The 14,936-nt window shown below is 45.6% G+C and overlaps 2 protein-coding genes across 2 annotated transcripts in view; both read left to right on the top strand.

The window, feature by feature from the left end:
• Positions 1–734: 734 nt before the first annotated feature.
• On the top strand, positions 735–2,500 carry RRS1 (ribosome biogenesis regulator 1 homolog). Its single transcript, NM_001075481.2, is given in 1 exon segment — positions 735–2,500. A coding segment is annotated over 1 exon segment (1,098 nt). The 5' UTR covers positions 735–812; the 3' UTR covers positions 1,911–2,500.
• A 1,793-nt stretch (positions 2,501–4,293) lies between these two features.
• The window catches only part of ADHFE1 (alcohol dehydrogenase iron containing 1), a 32,981-nt gene continuing 22,338 nt past the window's right edge, over positions 4,294–14,936 (top strand). Inside the window, exons 1-7 of the mRNA NM_001101887.1 lie at positions 4,294–4,357; positions 7,037–7,074; positions 8,950–8,996; positions 10,739–10,792; positions 11,039–11,193; positions 11,506–11,702; positions 13,592–13,669. Of these exons, the coding sequence (NP_001095357.1) occupies positions 4,302–4,357; positions 7,037–7,074; positions 8,950–8,996; positions 10,739–10,792; positions 11,039–11,193; positions 11,506–11,702; positions 13,592–13,669 (625 nt within the window). The 5' untranslated portion in view covers positions 4,294–4,301. The remainder of the gene's footprint in view (positions 4,358–7,036; positions 7,075–8,949; positions 8,997–10,738; positions 10,793–11,038; positions 11,194–11,505; positions 11,703–13,591; positions 13,670–14,936) is intronic.

Consider the following 14,936-nt stretch of genomic DNA (forward strand, 5'->3'; position numbering starts at 1 on the left):
TGGGAGCATATTAACTCATTTATCTTCACGGCAGACCTGGGAGGGAATATTTGCAATCCCATCTTACAGGTTTAAAAATAGGCACAAACAAGTTACACAGCCGAAGGTCACAACACCAGAGCGGTCAAGGTCGGAACCCAGGCGGTTTAACAGCTGAGCCCCGCGCTCTTCTGCCATCAGCCAGGAGAGGAAGTGGCCCCGGATTCCGGGGACCAGATCGCCGGGATGGGGGCACAGCCGCGCCCCTTCAGGGCGGACTAGCCTCCAGGCCCGCTCGCTCCCAAAGAAAACCAAGTCTCCCTCTCCACTTAGCTTTCTGTACATCCCCGGGTGAAGTGCCCACACCCAGGGGCACACCATGAACAGATGTCAGGGCTCTGGTGAAAATGACTGGCTAAACATCTTGAGAACTGACTTTCTACACACACTAAAACTAACAGTCGCTCCGGGACCCCCTTAATCCGCGGCCCCCAAACTTGCCCAGCTCGCACAGGACCACTCCCTCCCGCAGGTGCATCCTGGGAGCCAAGGTCCCAATCAGGCGTCGGAATTCGTAGATTCGGCTCCGCCTACCTCCGGCCTCCACCCCAAAGGCCGCCTCTAATCTCATCTGCTCTCTAACACCACCCTCTGCCGGCCGTTCCTCGGGTAGCTGGCTCCTTGAGCCCCTTCCGGGTGCCCCGGAAGCGGAACTTTCTCTTCCGGGTCGAGCGTCCGGGAAGTCGCACGTGTTTGTGGTGCGCGGCTTTAACCCGTGTGGGAGGAGACGTGACTGGAACTGTCTCCCAGAGGCAGCGATCCGAACCAGAGCCATGGAGGGCCAGAGCGTGGAAGAGCTGCTGGCAAAGGCGGAGCGGGACGAGGCAGAGAAGTTGCAGCGCATCACGGTGCTGAAGGAATTGGAGCTGGAGTTCGACCTGGGTAATTTGCTGGCCTCTGACCGGAACCCCCCGACCGGGCTGCGGCACGCGGGACCCACACAGGAGGCCGAGCTGAGGGCCCTGGCGCGGGACAACACGCAGCTGCTCATCAACCAGCTGTGGCAGCTGCCTACCGAGCGCGTGGAGGAGGCGCTGGTGGCAAGGCTGCCGGAACCCAGCACTCGTCTGCCGCGCGAGAAGCCGGTGCCCAGGCCGCGGCCGCTTACTCGCTGGCAGCAGTTTGCGCGCCTCAAGGGTATCCGTCCCAAGAAGAAGACCAATCTGGTGTGGGACGAAGTGAGCGGCCAGTGGCGCCGCCGCTGGGGCTACCAGCGCGCCCGCGACGACACCAAGGAGTGGCTGATCGAGGTGCCGGGCAATGCCGACCCCATGGAGGACCAGTTCGCCAAGCGGATTCAGGCTAAGAAGGAACGGGTGGCCAAAAACGAACTGAACCGGCTGCGTAACCTGGCCCGCGCGCACAAGATGCAGCTGCCCAGCGCGGCCGGCATGCACCCTACTGGACACCAGAGTAAGGAGGAGCTGGGCCGCGCCATGCAAGTGGCCAAGGTCTCCACTGCCTCTGTGGGGCGCTTCCAGGAGCGTCTGCCCAAGGAGAAGGCGCCCAGGGGCTCTGGCAAGAAGAGGAAGTTTCAGCCTCTTTTCGGGGACTTTGCGGCCGAGAGAAAGAGCCAGTTGGAGATGCTGCGAGTGATGAACAGCAAAAAGCCTCAGATGGACATTACGAGGGCCACCAATAAGCAGATGAGAGAGGAGGACCAGGAGGAGGCGGCTAAGCGGAGGAAAATGAGTCAGAAGGGCAAGAGAAAGGGGGGCCGACAGGGTCCCGGGAGTAAGAGGAAAGGGGGCACTCCCAGCCAAGGAGGGAAGAGGAAAGGGGGTCTGGGAGGCAAGATGAATTCCGGGCCTCCCGGCCTGAGTGGCAAGAGAAAAGGGGGGCAACACCAAGGAGGAAAGAGGAGGAAGTAAATTTCATCCTTGGACCTTCTCCTAAACCAAGAACTGTACTTAATGCTAAGTTCTAGATACAGTACCCAGATGCACAAGATTTGGCCACTGCCTTCATTGAGCTTGAGGTTAAAGGGCCAGGATTACCCTCCTCTGAAGATGATATGTAAATATTGGACTGGACACATTAATGTATTTCCCAAAACCAAAACTCTGGCTGGAGATTAAAGGTTGTATTTAAGGACATCTGAATTAGGGAAAGAATCTGTGAAAACTAGGAATGAGTTTTAAACAGCCTTTTTTTCTCTCTTTAAACTTTGGATGGGGTTTAAGGGAGAGACTTAATAGCTGGTTTTTGCATCATTTTGATGACAAGTTTGTGTATTTACTAAAGCATGTGGGAACAGAAAGGTTACATTTTAAGTAAAACCAATGACCTGGATACCTGGTACAGATTATTTTCATTTACTTTCTAGAAAACATAGCAGCTAAATTATGATTTCAGCAAGACAACTTTTATTAGAAAAACTCATCCTGCTTTTGGTGTCAGATATAATACTGAAAGTGTGTCTCCTTCAAAAATAAAATTTGATGCTTTTCAACACTGAAAACATTAATTTGCTGTAAATGATAAATTTGGGCTTCACTAAATAATGGTAATAATCCTCAATCGTAATTTTTTTTTTTAATGTTTGTTTATTTGGCTGTGCTGGGTCTTAGTTGCAGTATGTGGGATCTAGTTCCCAGACTAGGGATCAAACCCAGGCCCCCTGTATTGGGAGTGTGGAATCCTGGCCACTGGACCACCAGGGAAGTCCTAATCCTAATTTTATACTTAAATCTTTATCAGTATTTATATCGCAGGTTTTTTTTTTTAAAGCTTCAAGTGGGATCTGTTTGGGGAAGAGAGAAAGAAACCTACAAAATCCTTACTTGAAATATTACTACTATCTTTTGATTCATTTGTCAAATTGACCTGCTGCTGCTAAGTCACTTCAGTCGTGTCCGACTCTGTGTGACCCCATAGATGGCAGCCCACCAGGCTCCCCCGTCCCTGGGATTCTCCAGGCAAGAACACTGGAGTGGATTGCCATTTCCTTCTCCAATGCATGAAAGGAAAAAATGAAAGTGAAGTCGCTCAGTCGTCCCCGACTCTTAGAGACCGCATGGACTGCAGCCCACCAGGCTCCTCTGTCCATGGGATTTTCCAGGCAAGAGTACTGGAGTGGGGTGCCATTGCCTTAAGCTGATCTAATTAGGAGGTGAAACATTTACAGTTATCCTGGATGTCTTTCCCTAACAGATTTCAGTAACTCGTCTTTGTAAAACTAAATACCTCCTGAAAAGGATTCACAGTATACAGATCTAGAATGGGGGGGCTTTTCTGCTGTTGTTATAGCTCTGGGGAGCCACCCTACTCTTGCTTTTTGGTCTGACACCTGATAGGAAATTGAGAGTTTGTTTCATTTTTCCATTGTCCAATTTTTATATGTTACTTCTAGAAATTGCTATGAAGATGAGATTAATTCCAATTTCATAATAGGTTACTAAAAACACATGTTCAACTTACTGTCTCATACCTTCTGACAAAGCTGAACTGTGCCATCACTGATCATCGTTTCCACTGGGGCCTGGAGCACTTGGTGCTGTAAGCCCTCCCTTCTCATGTAACCATGGCAAGTTTTAACCATTGATTAAAAAAAGAAAGCATAATGGTATCCTGAACAGCTTCTTCCAAACCAAACCGTTAATAGAGCATTTAACACCTTTTAAATTCTTCTCAGCTGTCTGGGATTTTTTGTTGTTTGTTTTGTTTGGGAATTTTTCTGGCTTTTGTTTTGTGACTTGATCTAGCTGCTAAGTCGCTTCAGTCATGTCTGATTCTGTGAGACCCCATAGATGGCAGCCCAGGCTCCCCCATCCCTGGGATTCTCCAGGCAAGAACACTGGAGTGGGTTGCCATTTCCTTCTCTAACTAGTCTTGTTTAAAAAAAAAAGTCGGGGGAGGGGGGGGAGCTGTTTGCAAAGTTCTTATTTACCGTTAAATTTAAATGCAGTTGTGTTAGTTTATTCTGAAAATACACTTAAGGCAAAAGAGCATTTTAAAGGATTTAGGGAGGGGGTGAGGGGGCGCTGCCCTTGTTTCTCCCTCCCCCACGTCCTTGCCTTGTGAAATAGAGCGTTTTATCTAGAGACAGGAGAGCAGATCAAAACCCTACAGAGCAGTTACCTGTATGGCAATTTCAAAGGTGGACGATGAGACACTGCAGCTGGGGCAGCCGTAGCTTCAACTAGTGGGAAAATGTTCGGCCGCCAAGCGCTGTGGCTGGGGAGGGCGGAGGAGAAGCGGAGGCCGAGATTGGCCGGCGGCGGAGGGGGCGTCGCCGGGGGGGAGGAAGACTCGGCTCAGCCATGGCCGCCGCTCGCTCTCGGGTAGTGCACTTGCTGAGGCTTCTGCAACGCGCAGCGTGAGTGCGGGGCCGGACGGGCGGCGGGCAGGCAGGGGACCCGAGGGTGCGGCCGAGCCCACGCAGCCCCCGGGGAGCGACCCGCCCGGGCCCGCGCGTTCTTCCTCGGATCTTTTTCCGGGACGCGGTACCGCAGAGCGCGGCGGCCTGGACTCCGCTGTCAGTGTGCCAAGTAGCCAAGGAGCCAAAAGCAGCCGCTTGTACTTCGTCTGATCTACCGTTGAAACTAAGGTCGAGAGAGGAGAGCTCCAGGTCCCAGTCGAGGCAGACAGAGGACAGCTTGGCACAGTGACCAAGACAAATGCATGTATCCAACCAGCACATACTGAGTGTATGGTAATGCATCAGAAACTATTCTAGGTGCTGGGGATACAAGGACAAGAGGCTTTGGATCAGTTTAAAGTTAGCAGAGACTTGCATGAGGGGATAGCAGTGAAGTTAGGTATTGGTTCAGTGGTAGCATTCTTCCCTTCCACGTGGGAGGTCTGGGTTCTGATTCCTGGCCAATGCAATGTCCTTATGTTGGGGCTTCCCAGGTGGCACAGTGGTAAAGAAATCTCTGCCAATGCTGACACAAGAGAGCCGGGTTTGATCCCTGGGTGGGGAAGATCCCCTGAAGAAGGAAATGGCAACCTGCTGCAGTATTTTTGCTTGGAAACATCCCAAGGACCAGTCCATGGAGTCACGAAGAGTCGGACATGACTTAGCCACTGAGCACATGCACGGGTGAAAGGGGTCTGTGCAGAACGCAGAGGACAGAGGGTGCAGGAGAGAGGGAGGGATGTGAAGACAGAGGTGAACCGCAAGGGACTCAGCCACACATATACATGCATACATTCTCCCCCAAACTCCCCTTCCATCCAGGTTGCCACATAACATTGAGCAGAGTTCTATGTACTTGCTATACGTTAAGTCCTTGTTGGTTATCATTTTTAAATACAGCAGTGTGTACATGTCAATCCCAAACTGGGTTGGGGTGGGGGGAGGGGGTAGTGGGTGAGGGGGTTGATGATGCAGGAGAGCAAAGGAAGAACTGTTGGTAGTGATGTTTTGAGAAGCTGAGCAGAGCTGAGATTTAGTGTGCAGGGGAGAGGTTGGCCTTTGCTAAGATATGGTCAGTTTATCAGTGATACCAGGAAGGAAGTCAAAATTATTGTGCCAGACCCAGAAGGTGTGTAGATGAGAGCCTGGCTGTAACTTTGCAGAGTTCAGGAGGCCAAGGAAATGAAGTCAACAGGATGTGGGTGAGGAAGAGAGAAACCAGAGGGTGAGCAAGCCAGAGGGGAGAGGAGGGTGAGAGTTTTAAGCATGAAACTCTTAATTATGATGACAAGGATCAAGTAAGGGGAAGGATGGGACATAGGGGACAGATGGAGGTCCAAAGAAGGCAAGAGGGGGTGGAATTCAGACTACAACTGAGGAGTAGAAATGATGAATTGAGATAGCCTGAGAGCTTGGAAATTATATAACAAAAAGAGAAGCGGAGTGTCCTCCCACAGTGTCGAATTTTCCTTCCCTTTGAGCCCCTCTTCTTGTCCTGGAGGGGCATAAAGCAGCGAAGGACCTAGAAGGTAATGCCAAGTGAAGGACAACTCTGGGACCCTGCATTATTCGGTTTTCTCCGCGGGAGCCTGCAGATGGCTCAGGCCCTCCGGGATGCTCCAGAAGAAACCCTTACACGTGGCGCTTTCCGCCGCGCCCACCAGATGGCAACCTTGACTCACGCTGGCGACTCACACCCGACCATGCCTGTGTTCACTTAATTGAGTTTTTGAGATCTTGACCATCATTGAGTTTAACGCTTTTCCTTCCTTCCCCTTTCCCTTCTGCCCTCTCCCTTCTCAGAGGTTTTCAGTCCAAGTTTGCAGGCGGGGGTCAGGGTTGGTGGGGTGGGGGGTATGCACGCGCTTACCTGCGGGACCCACCAAGACAGGGTCCCGTGGGCAATAGAAACACAAATCCTTTTGCGAGGCTCAATCGGATGGTGGTAAACAGAAGAGGAAGCCAGAGATGGGACTGACCAAGGACTAGGAGGCGACCAAGATGTGGAAGTCAAGGGAGGGAACCTCTAGAAAGAGGAACACATGGGATATCTGTAGAGGAGCGGACTGAGGTGAGGGATTGGGGAGAAGAAGGTGACAGGTGTGATCTCGGTTTAGGGGGACACGGAGAGCAGGAAATCCTGGAGCCGAGAAAGGCCGGAGGCGCCACGTGGTGACCAGAGGGGGCCTACCGGCCACTGAGGGCTTCCAGAGGAAGCAGCCCAGAGCCTGTTTGAACACCCTGAAGACAATGGGAAAATACAAGGAAAGTTCAGGAGGAGAGAAGTAGGGTCTGAGGTGCGAGTCCTTAACACTGGGTCAATTTGGCCAAGGCTCCTAACCTAGTAAGAAGTGAGACCTCATCTTAAACTTTATTGTAGCCCAGGAGCACTCATCTCAGTTCCCCACGTCATTAACTGCTGCTGAATAATTCGCAGAAGAATAACTACAATGCTGGAAAGACCCTGAGTTGGCTTTTTGTCCATAGTGATTTCTGGCTTTTTCTATTGTGCAGTGTTTGTCAATAGCCGCTACTTTGAAAGCATCTTAAAACTAGAATGCAATGTATGTTACTTTAAAACTTCCTAGCTTCAGATTTTCTGGTTTCACTCTCTTTTTTCTTTTTCTGATTCCCTAGATGCCAGTGCCCGAGTCATTCTCATACTTATTCCCAAGGTAATAATACATTTTGTGTCTAGCCGCAGTTTCAGTTTCCACATTTGGCAATGCATTTGGACAAAGTCAAAGCATGTGAGAGGAAGACTGATGCAGATGGTTGCTTTGCTCTTGAAACTGGTAACATGTAGTTCTAATTATCTGGAGAAGGATCGGCAGCCCACTCCAGTGTTCTTGCCTGAAGAATCCCATGGACAGAGGAGCCTGGTGGGCAGCAGTCCCTGGGGTCGCAAAAGAGCTGGACATGACTGAGCAACTGAACAACCGCAGTTCTAATTATGTCAGCTGAATGCTATTTATAATGTCTTTCTTTTTGAAATAAAATTATGTGCCAAAGCTAAAAATGGTAACGCAAATAGGATATTAGGATGGTCTGAGTTCATCAAATAGAATTAAGTTGAAATCTTCGAAAGATTCTAATACATTGCAAAAAAGAGTCTAAAGAACAGTGTGGTTCCCAGAAGGAAAAAAATAATTGTATTGATGTTTAAAATAACACTATTTCTTAATAATTAAAAATGACAAAAAGTTTTCGGTTCCTACAGACATCTTAATCCTTACCAAGTCCATTGTCCACAGTGAACAGCAGGAGCTCACTGTAAGTTCAACATGTCCCCAGAATGTCACATGAATTATAGTGCCACAAAAACTGATTTCACCTCTTAGGAGAAAAGGTCACATCCTAACAGTTGTAAGGGATGAAAAAGGAGCCTAAGCAGAAATTCACCAAGAAGCTGATTGGGAGTAGAACAGATAGAGTAACTAACCAAGGACTATTTCCTGCCATGAGAGTGACTCATTCTTTAGGACCAGCCAAGGGACCACCCCAGTCTTTAACAGCCAACTACCAAGCAGAAGCATGCTATGCCTTTTCAGCCCTCATGGACACATGCAGAATTTTGTCTTCAGCTGCTTTTCTGCAATTCTTAACTTAGTTTCAACAACAAATCAGTAATGTTTCCTATTTGGGGCAATAAAATTAGTAACTTAGAGAAAGATAATCTCAGTGTTTTCTAAGATCCAGTTTATGTCTTTTCCTAAATTTTAGTTACTGGAGTAATAGACAATTTCTTTAAAGCCTGTCAGTATCAAAGAAATTTGAAATACGATTAAGGATACCCTTGCCCTCTACCAAAGGTAGACTGTTATCCAGTTGTGGTCTCCTTTCTTTGTCTTGTTAAAAAAAAATGGTAGTGAAAATTGTTCCATAGACTTTTTTCCAATCTTATGACTGGTCAAGACTGATAACAATAAGTAGATGAAAACAAAGATAAAATCCACTAATTAGAGACTTCTTGTTGTTCCAATAAGACAAAAAAAAATTTTTTTGCCACAGCTAAACCTGGCACCTTGCAAAGAAATATCCATTTATAAAAATGTTTATTAAATTTCCCAGAGAAAACTCAATAGTTCATAGGCATAAGCTTGAAAAATATCTTAGTGTGATAAGCACCCTCCATAGAGAGAAGTTTTATTTAAATAATCACAGTTATTAAAGAAGTGTAAGCAGGACTCTAATGAATGAATGTACTAATAGTTGTTCTCTAATAATAATCAAACTCCATAGCATCTAGAGGATTTTTTTCTAGCAGATTTTTACTCATTATGTTTTTAAAAGTATATTTTAATTTCAGTGGAGAAAAGATTTTAAATAAGTTTATTTTCACAGTCTGCATCAAGTTAGCATTACATTGTCTTAAAATGCAGAGTTTAATTTGAATTGAATAGGCAACAATGAAACTGAGAAATGTATTTTAAGTAAGGCTTCAAAGGAGATATTTACATTCAATTGCTGAAATCCCAACTTACTATCAAATAGCAATATCTTTGCTCTGTTTCTAAGGCCTACTCTGATGCTAACTTTTGTACTTCTAGCTCCTGGACTTTCACCTTCTGGGAAAACAACAGATTATGCCTTCGAGGTAGATCTAATTATTCATTCTTTTTAAAAAATATTTATTTCTGTATGTATAATATTTGGCTGCCAGATTTTTGTTGCAGCAAGTGGGATCTTTTTTTAGTCGTAGCATGCAAACTCTTAGTTTTGACATGTGGGATCTAGTTCCCTGACCAGGGATTGAACCCAGGCCTACTGCATTGGGAGAGCAGAGTCTTAGACACTGGACCACCAGGGAAGTCCCTATTCATTCATTCTTTTATGAATGACCTGAAAAAATACAACCAGAGTATTTCCCTAATGCATTACTATCTCATTTGAAGTCTGTTATTAATTGATGTTCCCTAACCTTATTGTTTGATCAGCACCTATTTAGCAAAGTATTTTGTCAGGATAATGGAATATAAATATTCTGGTAACATGAGTAATGCCTAGAATACTGTCTTCTGTACAGCCATTAAAACAGGACAGATTCCCGGTTCTACAGACTCCATCATATATGTTGTATGATGAATCTTCTTTAGTTTTGTAACTATAACAGCCCCCCAAAGAGGTTCAAGTAATCTTTGAAGCAGGAATAAAAGAACAATTAATTCTGATGAATTTTTTTATCACACTGTGATTACATAATTATATGTTAAATCTCTGTCTCCTCCTAGTTTAGGGATCATAAATTAAAATGTGACCAGAGGCCTGACAGTTAATCATTCCAGGCGCAGACTGGGACGATGGGGCTGAGCTGGCTGAGAGTATAGGCCCATCTGAAGGGTGCAATCTGCCCTTAGCCCCACTTGGTTGCTGCCACACTGGAATGCAGCCAGTACTGCCTGATTGAGGTCTTCCCAGGTGGTGCTAGTGGTAAAGAACCCACTTGACAGTACAGGCGACATCAAAGACATAGGTTCGATCCCTGGGTAGGGAAGATCCCCTGGAGGCAGGCATGTCAACCCACTCTAGTATTCTTGCCTAGAGAATGCTATGGTCAGAGGAGCCTGGTGCACTACAGTCTATGGGGTTGCAAAGAGTCGAACATGACTGAAGCACCTTAGCATGCATACACGCTGCCTGATTATTCAAGAGAGAGAGAAATCCAGATGGTCATATTGTTTTGTTTTGTTTTTTTCCTTTAATTGGATAATGAGAGTTACTATCCAAACCAAAAAAAGAAATCTAAACATAATATGGTTCAAACAAAGCATGTCTCCAGGCCAAAAGTAACCCATCATCCATCAGTATAAAAGCTCTTCTCTCGGCTGTAAACTATGAAGCCATGTTTGTCTTCTTCATAGCTGTATTACCAGAGCCTAGCACAAGCCTGGAACATAGCAGACACTCAGCAGTGTTGGTTGGATGAATGGATGGATGGATGGAGGGACAGATAAATGCATGCAATAGGGGTTGGAGAGATGAATGGTTGGATGAGTGGATGAAGGCATGAAAAATACACAAAGACAACATTAACATTGGAAAATAAGATACTGAAGAATTAATTTAGGTGTGGAGGCAAGAAGAGACAGGCATGTCAAGCTGAGGAAACAAATGAGGATTATGAAATGTTTGGGGGAAAATACATAATTCTAGTGTATCTGGAAGGAATGTTTGCTTAAAGAAGTGTGATGTGTGTGAGGCCAGTTGGGGTGACTTAGAAGGCCATGCTGGGGCATATATACTTTATTATCTAGACAATGAGGAAGTGTTTCAGGGTTTTAGAAATGAAATAATCAACTCTCCAAACACCTGTCACCTAAATCTTTTATTTTTCCTCAGATGGCTGTTTCAACTATTAGATATGGAGCAGGAGTTACAAAGGAAGTGGGCATGGCAAGTATTTAAGATTTCTACAGTCTTCTACTGTAAATGTTAGATATATTTTACAACAAGCACAGATTAACAACTGTTGATCCTTTGTTTTAATCTCATCTGATCTCAGAAGCTAAGCAGGGTCAGGCCTGGTTGGTCCTTGGATGGGAGTCCTTTATTTTGGACTTAATGTTAATTTTGTGAGAAGTGTCTATTACATTTCTTGTGCAATCAAACTTAACTTATACGTTATTTTTCTTATTGTAGGACCTACAAAGCATGGGTGCTAAAAATGTTTGTTTGATGACAGACAAGAACCTCTCCCAACTCCCTCCTGTACAGACAGTGATGGATTCCCTAGTGAAGAATGGCATAAACTTTAAGGTTTATGATCATGTGAGAGTGGAACCAACTGATACAAGGTATTCTTTTATTGTTGTTAAATTTACTTTAAGCGGAAGCCAATACATATCAGTGCTGATTGAAACTTGCCCCAGGCCTGACTGTATAGCCCTCCAGGCTCCTCTGTCCATGGAATTCTCCAGGCATGAATACTGGAGTGGGTTGCCATTTCCTTCTCCAGGGGATCTTCCCGACCCAGGGATCGGATCCATATCTCCTGCATTGCAGGTGCATTCTCCTCTGTCTGAGCCATCAGAGAAGCCCTATTTAATGGCATGGCAATTTATTTCTGGAAGTCCTGACATAATGGCATTCATTTTCCCTTCTCCAAGCTTCATGGAAGCCATTGAATTTGCCAAAAAGGGAGCTTTCGATGCCTTCCTGGCCGTGGGTGGCGGTTCCACCATAGACACCTGTAAAGCCGCTAATCTGTATTCATCCAGCCCTGACTCTGACTTCCTAGACTACGTCAATGCCCCCATTGGGAAGGGAAAGCCTGTGACTGTGCCTCTGAAACCTCTGATCGCAGGTAAACACTGTCTGTTTATTTTGCAATTGACAAGAGGCCTTAGGAAAAATGTTGGTTGTGGTGTTTAGGTGCTGAATTGTGTCCTCCTCTTTTGCGACCCCATGTACCATACTCCTCCAGACACCTCTGTCCATGGGATTCTCCCAGGCAAGAATACTGGAGTGGGTTGTCATTTCCTTCTCCAGGGGATCTTCCCAATCCAGTGATCAAACTCGCATCTCCTGCATTGGCAGGCAGATTTCTTTACCATTGAGCCACCTGGGAAGTCTCTGGTCTTCATTACTGCACAGACAGAGGCAGTTTGGGTCAATGGTAGGGGTCTGCAGAGCTCAGCTATGAAGTCACTTTTTGGAGGATAAGGAAGGTCAGTGTTTATAGATGCTCAGACCCCTCTCTGGGCAGGCCTGTCTTCTGAGCCCTTCTCTGTTTTGTCCCACTTTGGCATCTGGGAGTTTAAGGGGAATGTTTGCTGTCATTTCTCTGGTGTTGACTCAACCCTTTCTTCCACATGATGGCTCCTCAGCTGACCTGGGGCTTTGTCTGCCCCGGGACATGTGGCCAGCATAGCCTTGTCACGCTGGACGACATCTGCTCGGTGGCAACACAGGACACAGACACGCAAACCCAAATCATGCTCCCTCGTCTGATCCACACAGACCTGGGGATCTTTTGGTCTTTTCTTTCCTCCATTTTATTGCTGTCGGCACATCACTGTTTAAAGCCTTACAGCTCAAATGCCCTAACTGGAAAATATCAGCATAAAGTCTTGTCTTCTATCTTCCCCACTCCTCCCCTAGCCCCATTGTGCTGGGACAGGAGTGAGTTGACAGCAGATGAACGGCTTTGACGTGAACAAGGGATCAGTGGGGCGCAGCATAATTGATGTCTGGAGATTGGAGCCCTGTGGTGAAACTGTGTCAGTATCACACAGAGGGGTGATTAGTAAAGTTTAGAAACTTGACTGAACTGCAAAACCGCAGAGCCCAGCAAAGGCAGGGTGTCACTGTGCTTGCTGCCAAGGGGGAATAAAGATGTCTTTTAGAGATGGCAAATATGAGCTTTCTTCCCAGAGATGGAAAGAGGTCTGCTTTTGAATTCCAAGCTGCAGCTGCTTAAACTCTAGCCCTGAGGGAGACCAGGGCTCCCAGAGTGCCTCCCTGTTAATACAGAAACAGATACCACATGAACACATTAAACACACATGTGCATAATACAAACGTGGATGTGGTACATACATGCTGAGCATACATACATGTTAGCACCATATGGACATCAGACATACATGCTGACACAGATACAAGCATCATGCATACACATCAAGTATACATGCATTAGGTTTACATGCATGTTAATGTAGGCATGTACCTCACATATACTGAGTATTAATGCCAGCACACACACATTAAAGACAGATGCCAGAAAGCCAATGCCAGCACAGGTATCAGAGCTATTCCTCACATGTTAATGCAGACACAGTCATACACATCAAGCATGTGTGTGCTAAGTTGCTTCAGTGGTGTCTGACTCTGTGACCCTAAGGTCCATAGCCCGCCAGGCTCCTCTGTCCATGGGATTCTCCAGGCAAGAATACTTGGGTTGCCATGGGTTGGGAGTGGGTTGCCGTGTCTTCCTCCAGGGGATCTTCCCGACCCAGGGATCAAATCCATGTCTCCTGCATTGGCAGGTGGATTCTTTACCACTAGCACCACCCGGGAAGCCATCCACATTAAGCATACATACATGTTAACACAGATACACATCAAGCGAGTAGACAAGAGCAACAAAGCTTTCTTCTCTAACTTTGCTCCTTATCTTCTGAGGCTGAATTAAATATCTCCACTGACCTTTATTTAGATGCGCTATTAAAATTAATTTTTTTGTTGTTCAAGTTCCAACTACCTCAGGCACTGGGAGCGAAACTACCGGAGTTGCCATTTTTGACTACGAACACTTGAAAGTAAAAACTGGTAAGAACTTCCTCTATAAATGTTTTTTAGTTCTCTTAGCTTTCAATTCCACACCCTTTTCTTTAATCCTAATATTTAAAATTCAAAGAGTTACAGAATTAAAGAAAGAGTATGCACATAGACACATGTTCTTTCTTTTCCCAGATACATATAAGAGTATGAAGCAGTCTAATAATCTTGTTTTTGAGAATTACCTACAAAAGCAGATTGAAATGCGATGAACCAGGGCCATTTTTCTGCCCAAGTTAGTGACTGTATATCAATGACAAATGGTTATTCCCTTTCCCAGCTTTTTTACATTCTAACTCATTTTCTTTGAGATGTGATTTTTAATAATAAAATGTATAATTTTAAGAATCTGGTTTGATGAGTTTTGACAAATATATATACACACATGTACCCACCACCCTAATCAAAATATAGATATTCCCACTGCTCCAGAAAGTTCCCTCATGCTTCTTCCCAGTTAATGTCTCCAGCTCCATTCCCAAGTACCCACTCTTCTGCCGTCTGCCTTCTTTGTCATCTGTTTCCTATCATCTTCTCCAACTCTCAGCTGATCTGGGAGAAATGTCCCTCTCCTTGAGATGGTTCAGCATCCTTCTTCCAGGGCTTTGTAGCAGAACAAACTGGCAATGAACTGCACATTTATGGTAACTTCTCTTTTTAAATTAAATTATATTATCCTGTGACCTTGTTAAAGATACTAATAATAGTAAGCAACACTTAAATTCTCCCTTACATTTTTTTTTTAAAGACTTCCCCATCATGTTATCTAATGTGGTCCTTACAACATCTCTGGGAGGGATGGAGGCCCTGTGTCACCAGAGTCTGTTCTTACAGAGAACTCAGAGAATCTCAGAGAGAGAACTCAGAAAGGCACAGACATGTACCAGTGTCACGCAGTAAGTCACAGAGCCAGGACCCAAACCAGCAGTGTGCTGGTAAACCAGTTCTCTGGAGTTTTATGAATAAATAAGCCCTGAGTTGTAGTGTTTGCGTGGTATAAATACTCCACTATAGTTACAACCTGGAGCTGGGACCAGATGGGATAGTGGCTTTTGTAAACTGCAGGGAGCTTCAGCTGCCCTGAAATTCCCAGGTTTCTGACTCCAGATCTCTTTCCGCTGCTCCTTGGAAGCAGAAATAAGACCGAATCTTATCTCATATTTTGATTTTTTTAGGATAATTTGTTACCCTAAAGTTATTAGATTTTTTAAAAAATTGTGTCCATACCTGTGGCCTGTGTTGCAAATCCCTGTCTTAG

This window comes from Bos taurus, chromosome 14 (genome assembly GCF_002263795.3).
Source record: "Bos taurus isolate L1 Dominette 01449 registration number 42190680 breed Hereford chromosome 14, ARS-UCD2.0, whole genome shotgun sequence".
NCBI classification, from domain to species: domain Eukaryota; kingdom Metazoa; phylum Chordata; class Mammalia; order Artiodactyla; family Bovidae; genus Bos; species Bos taurus.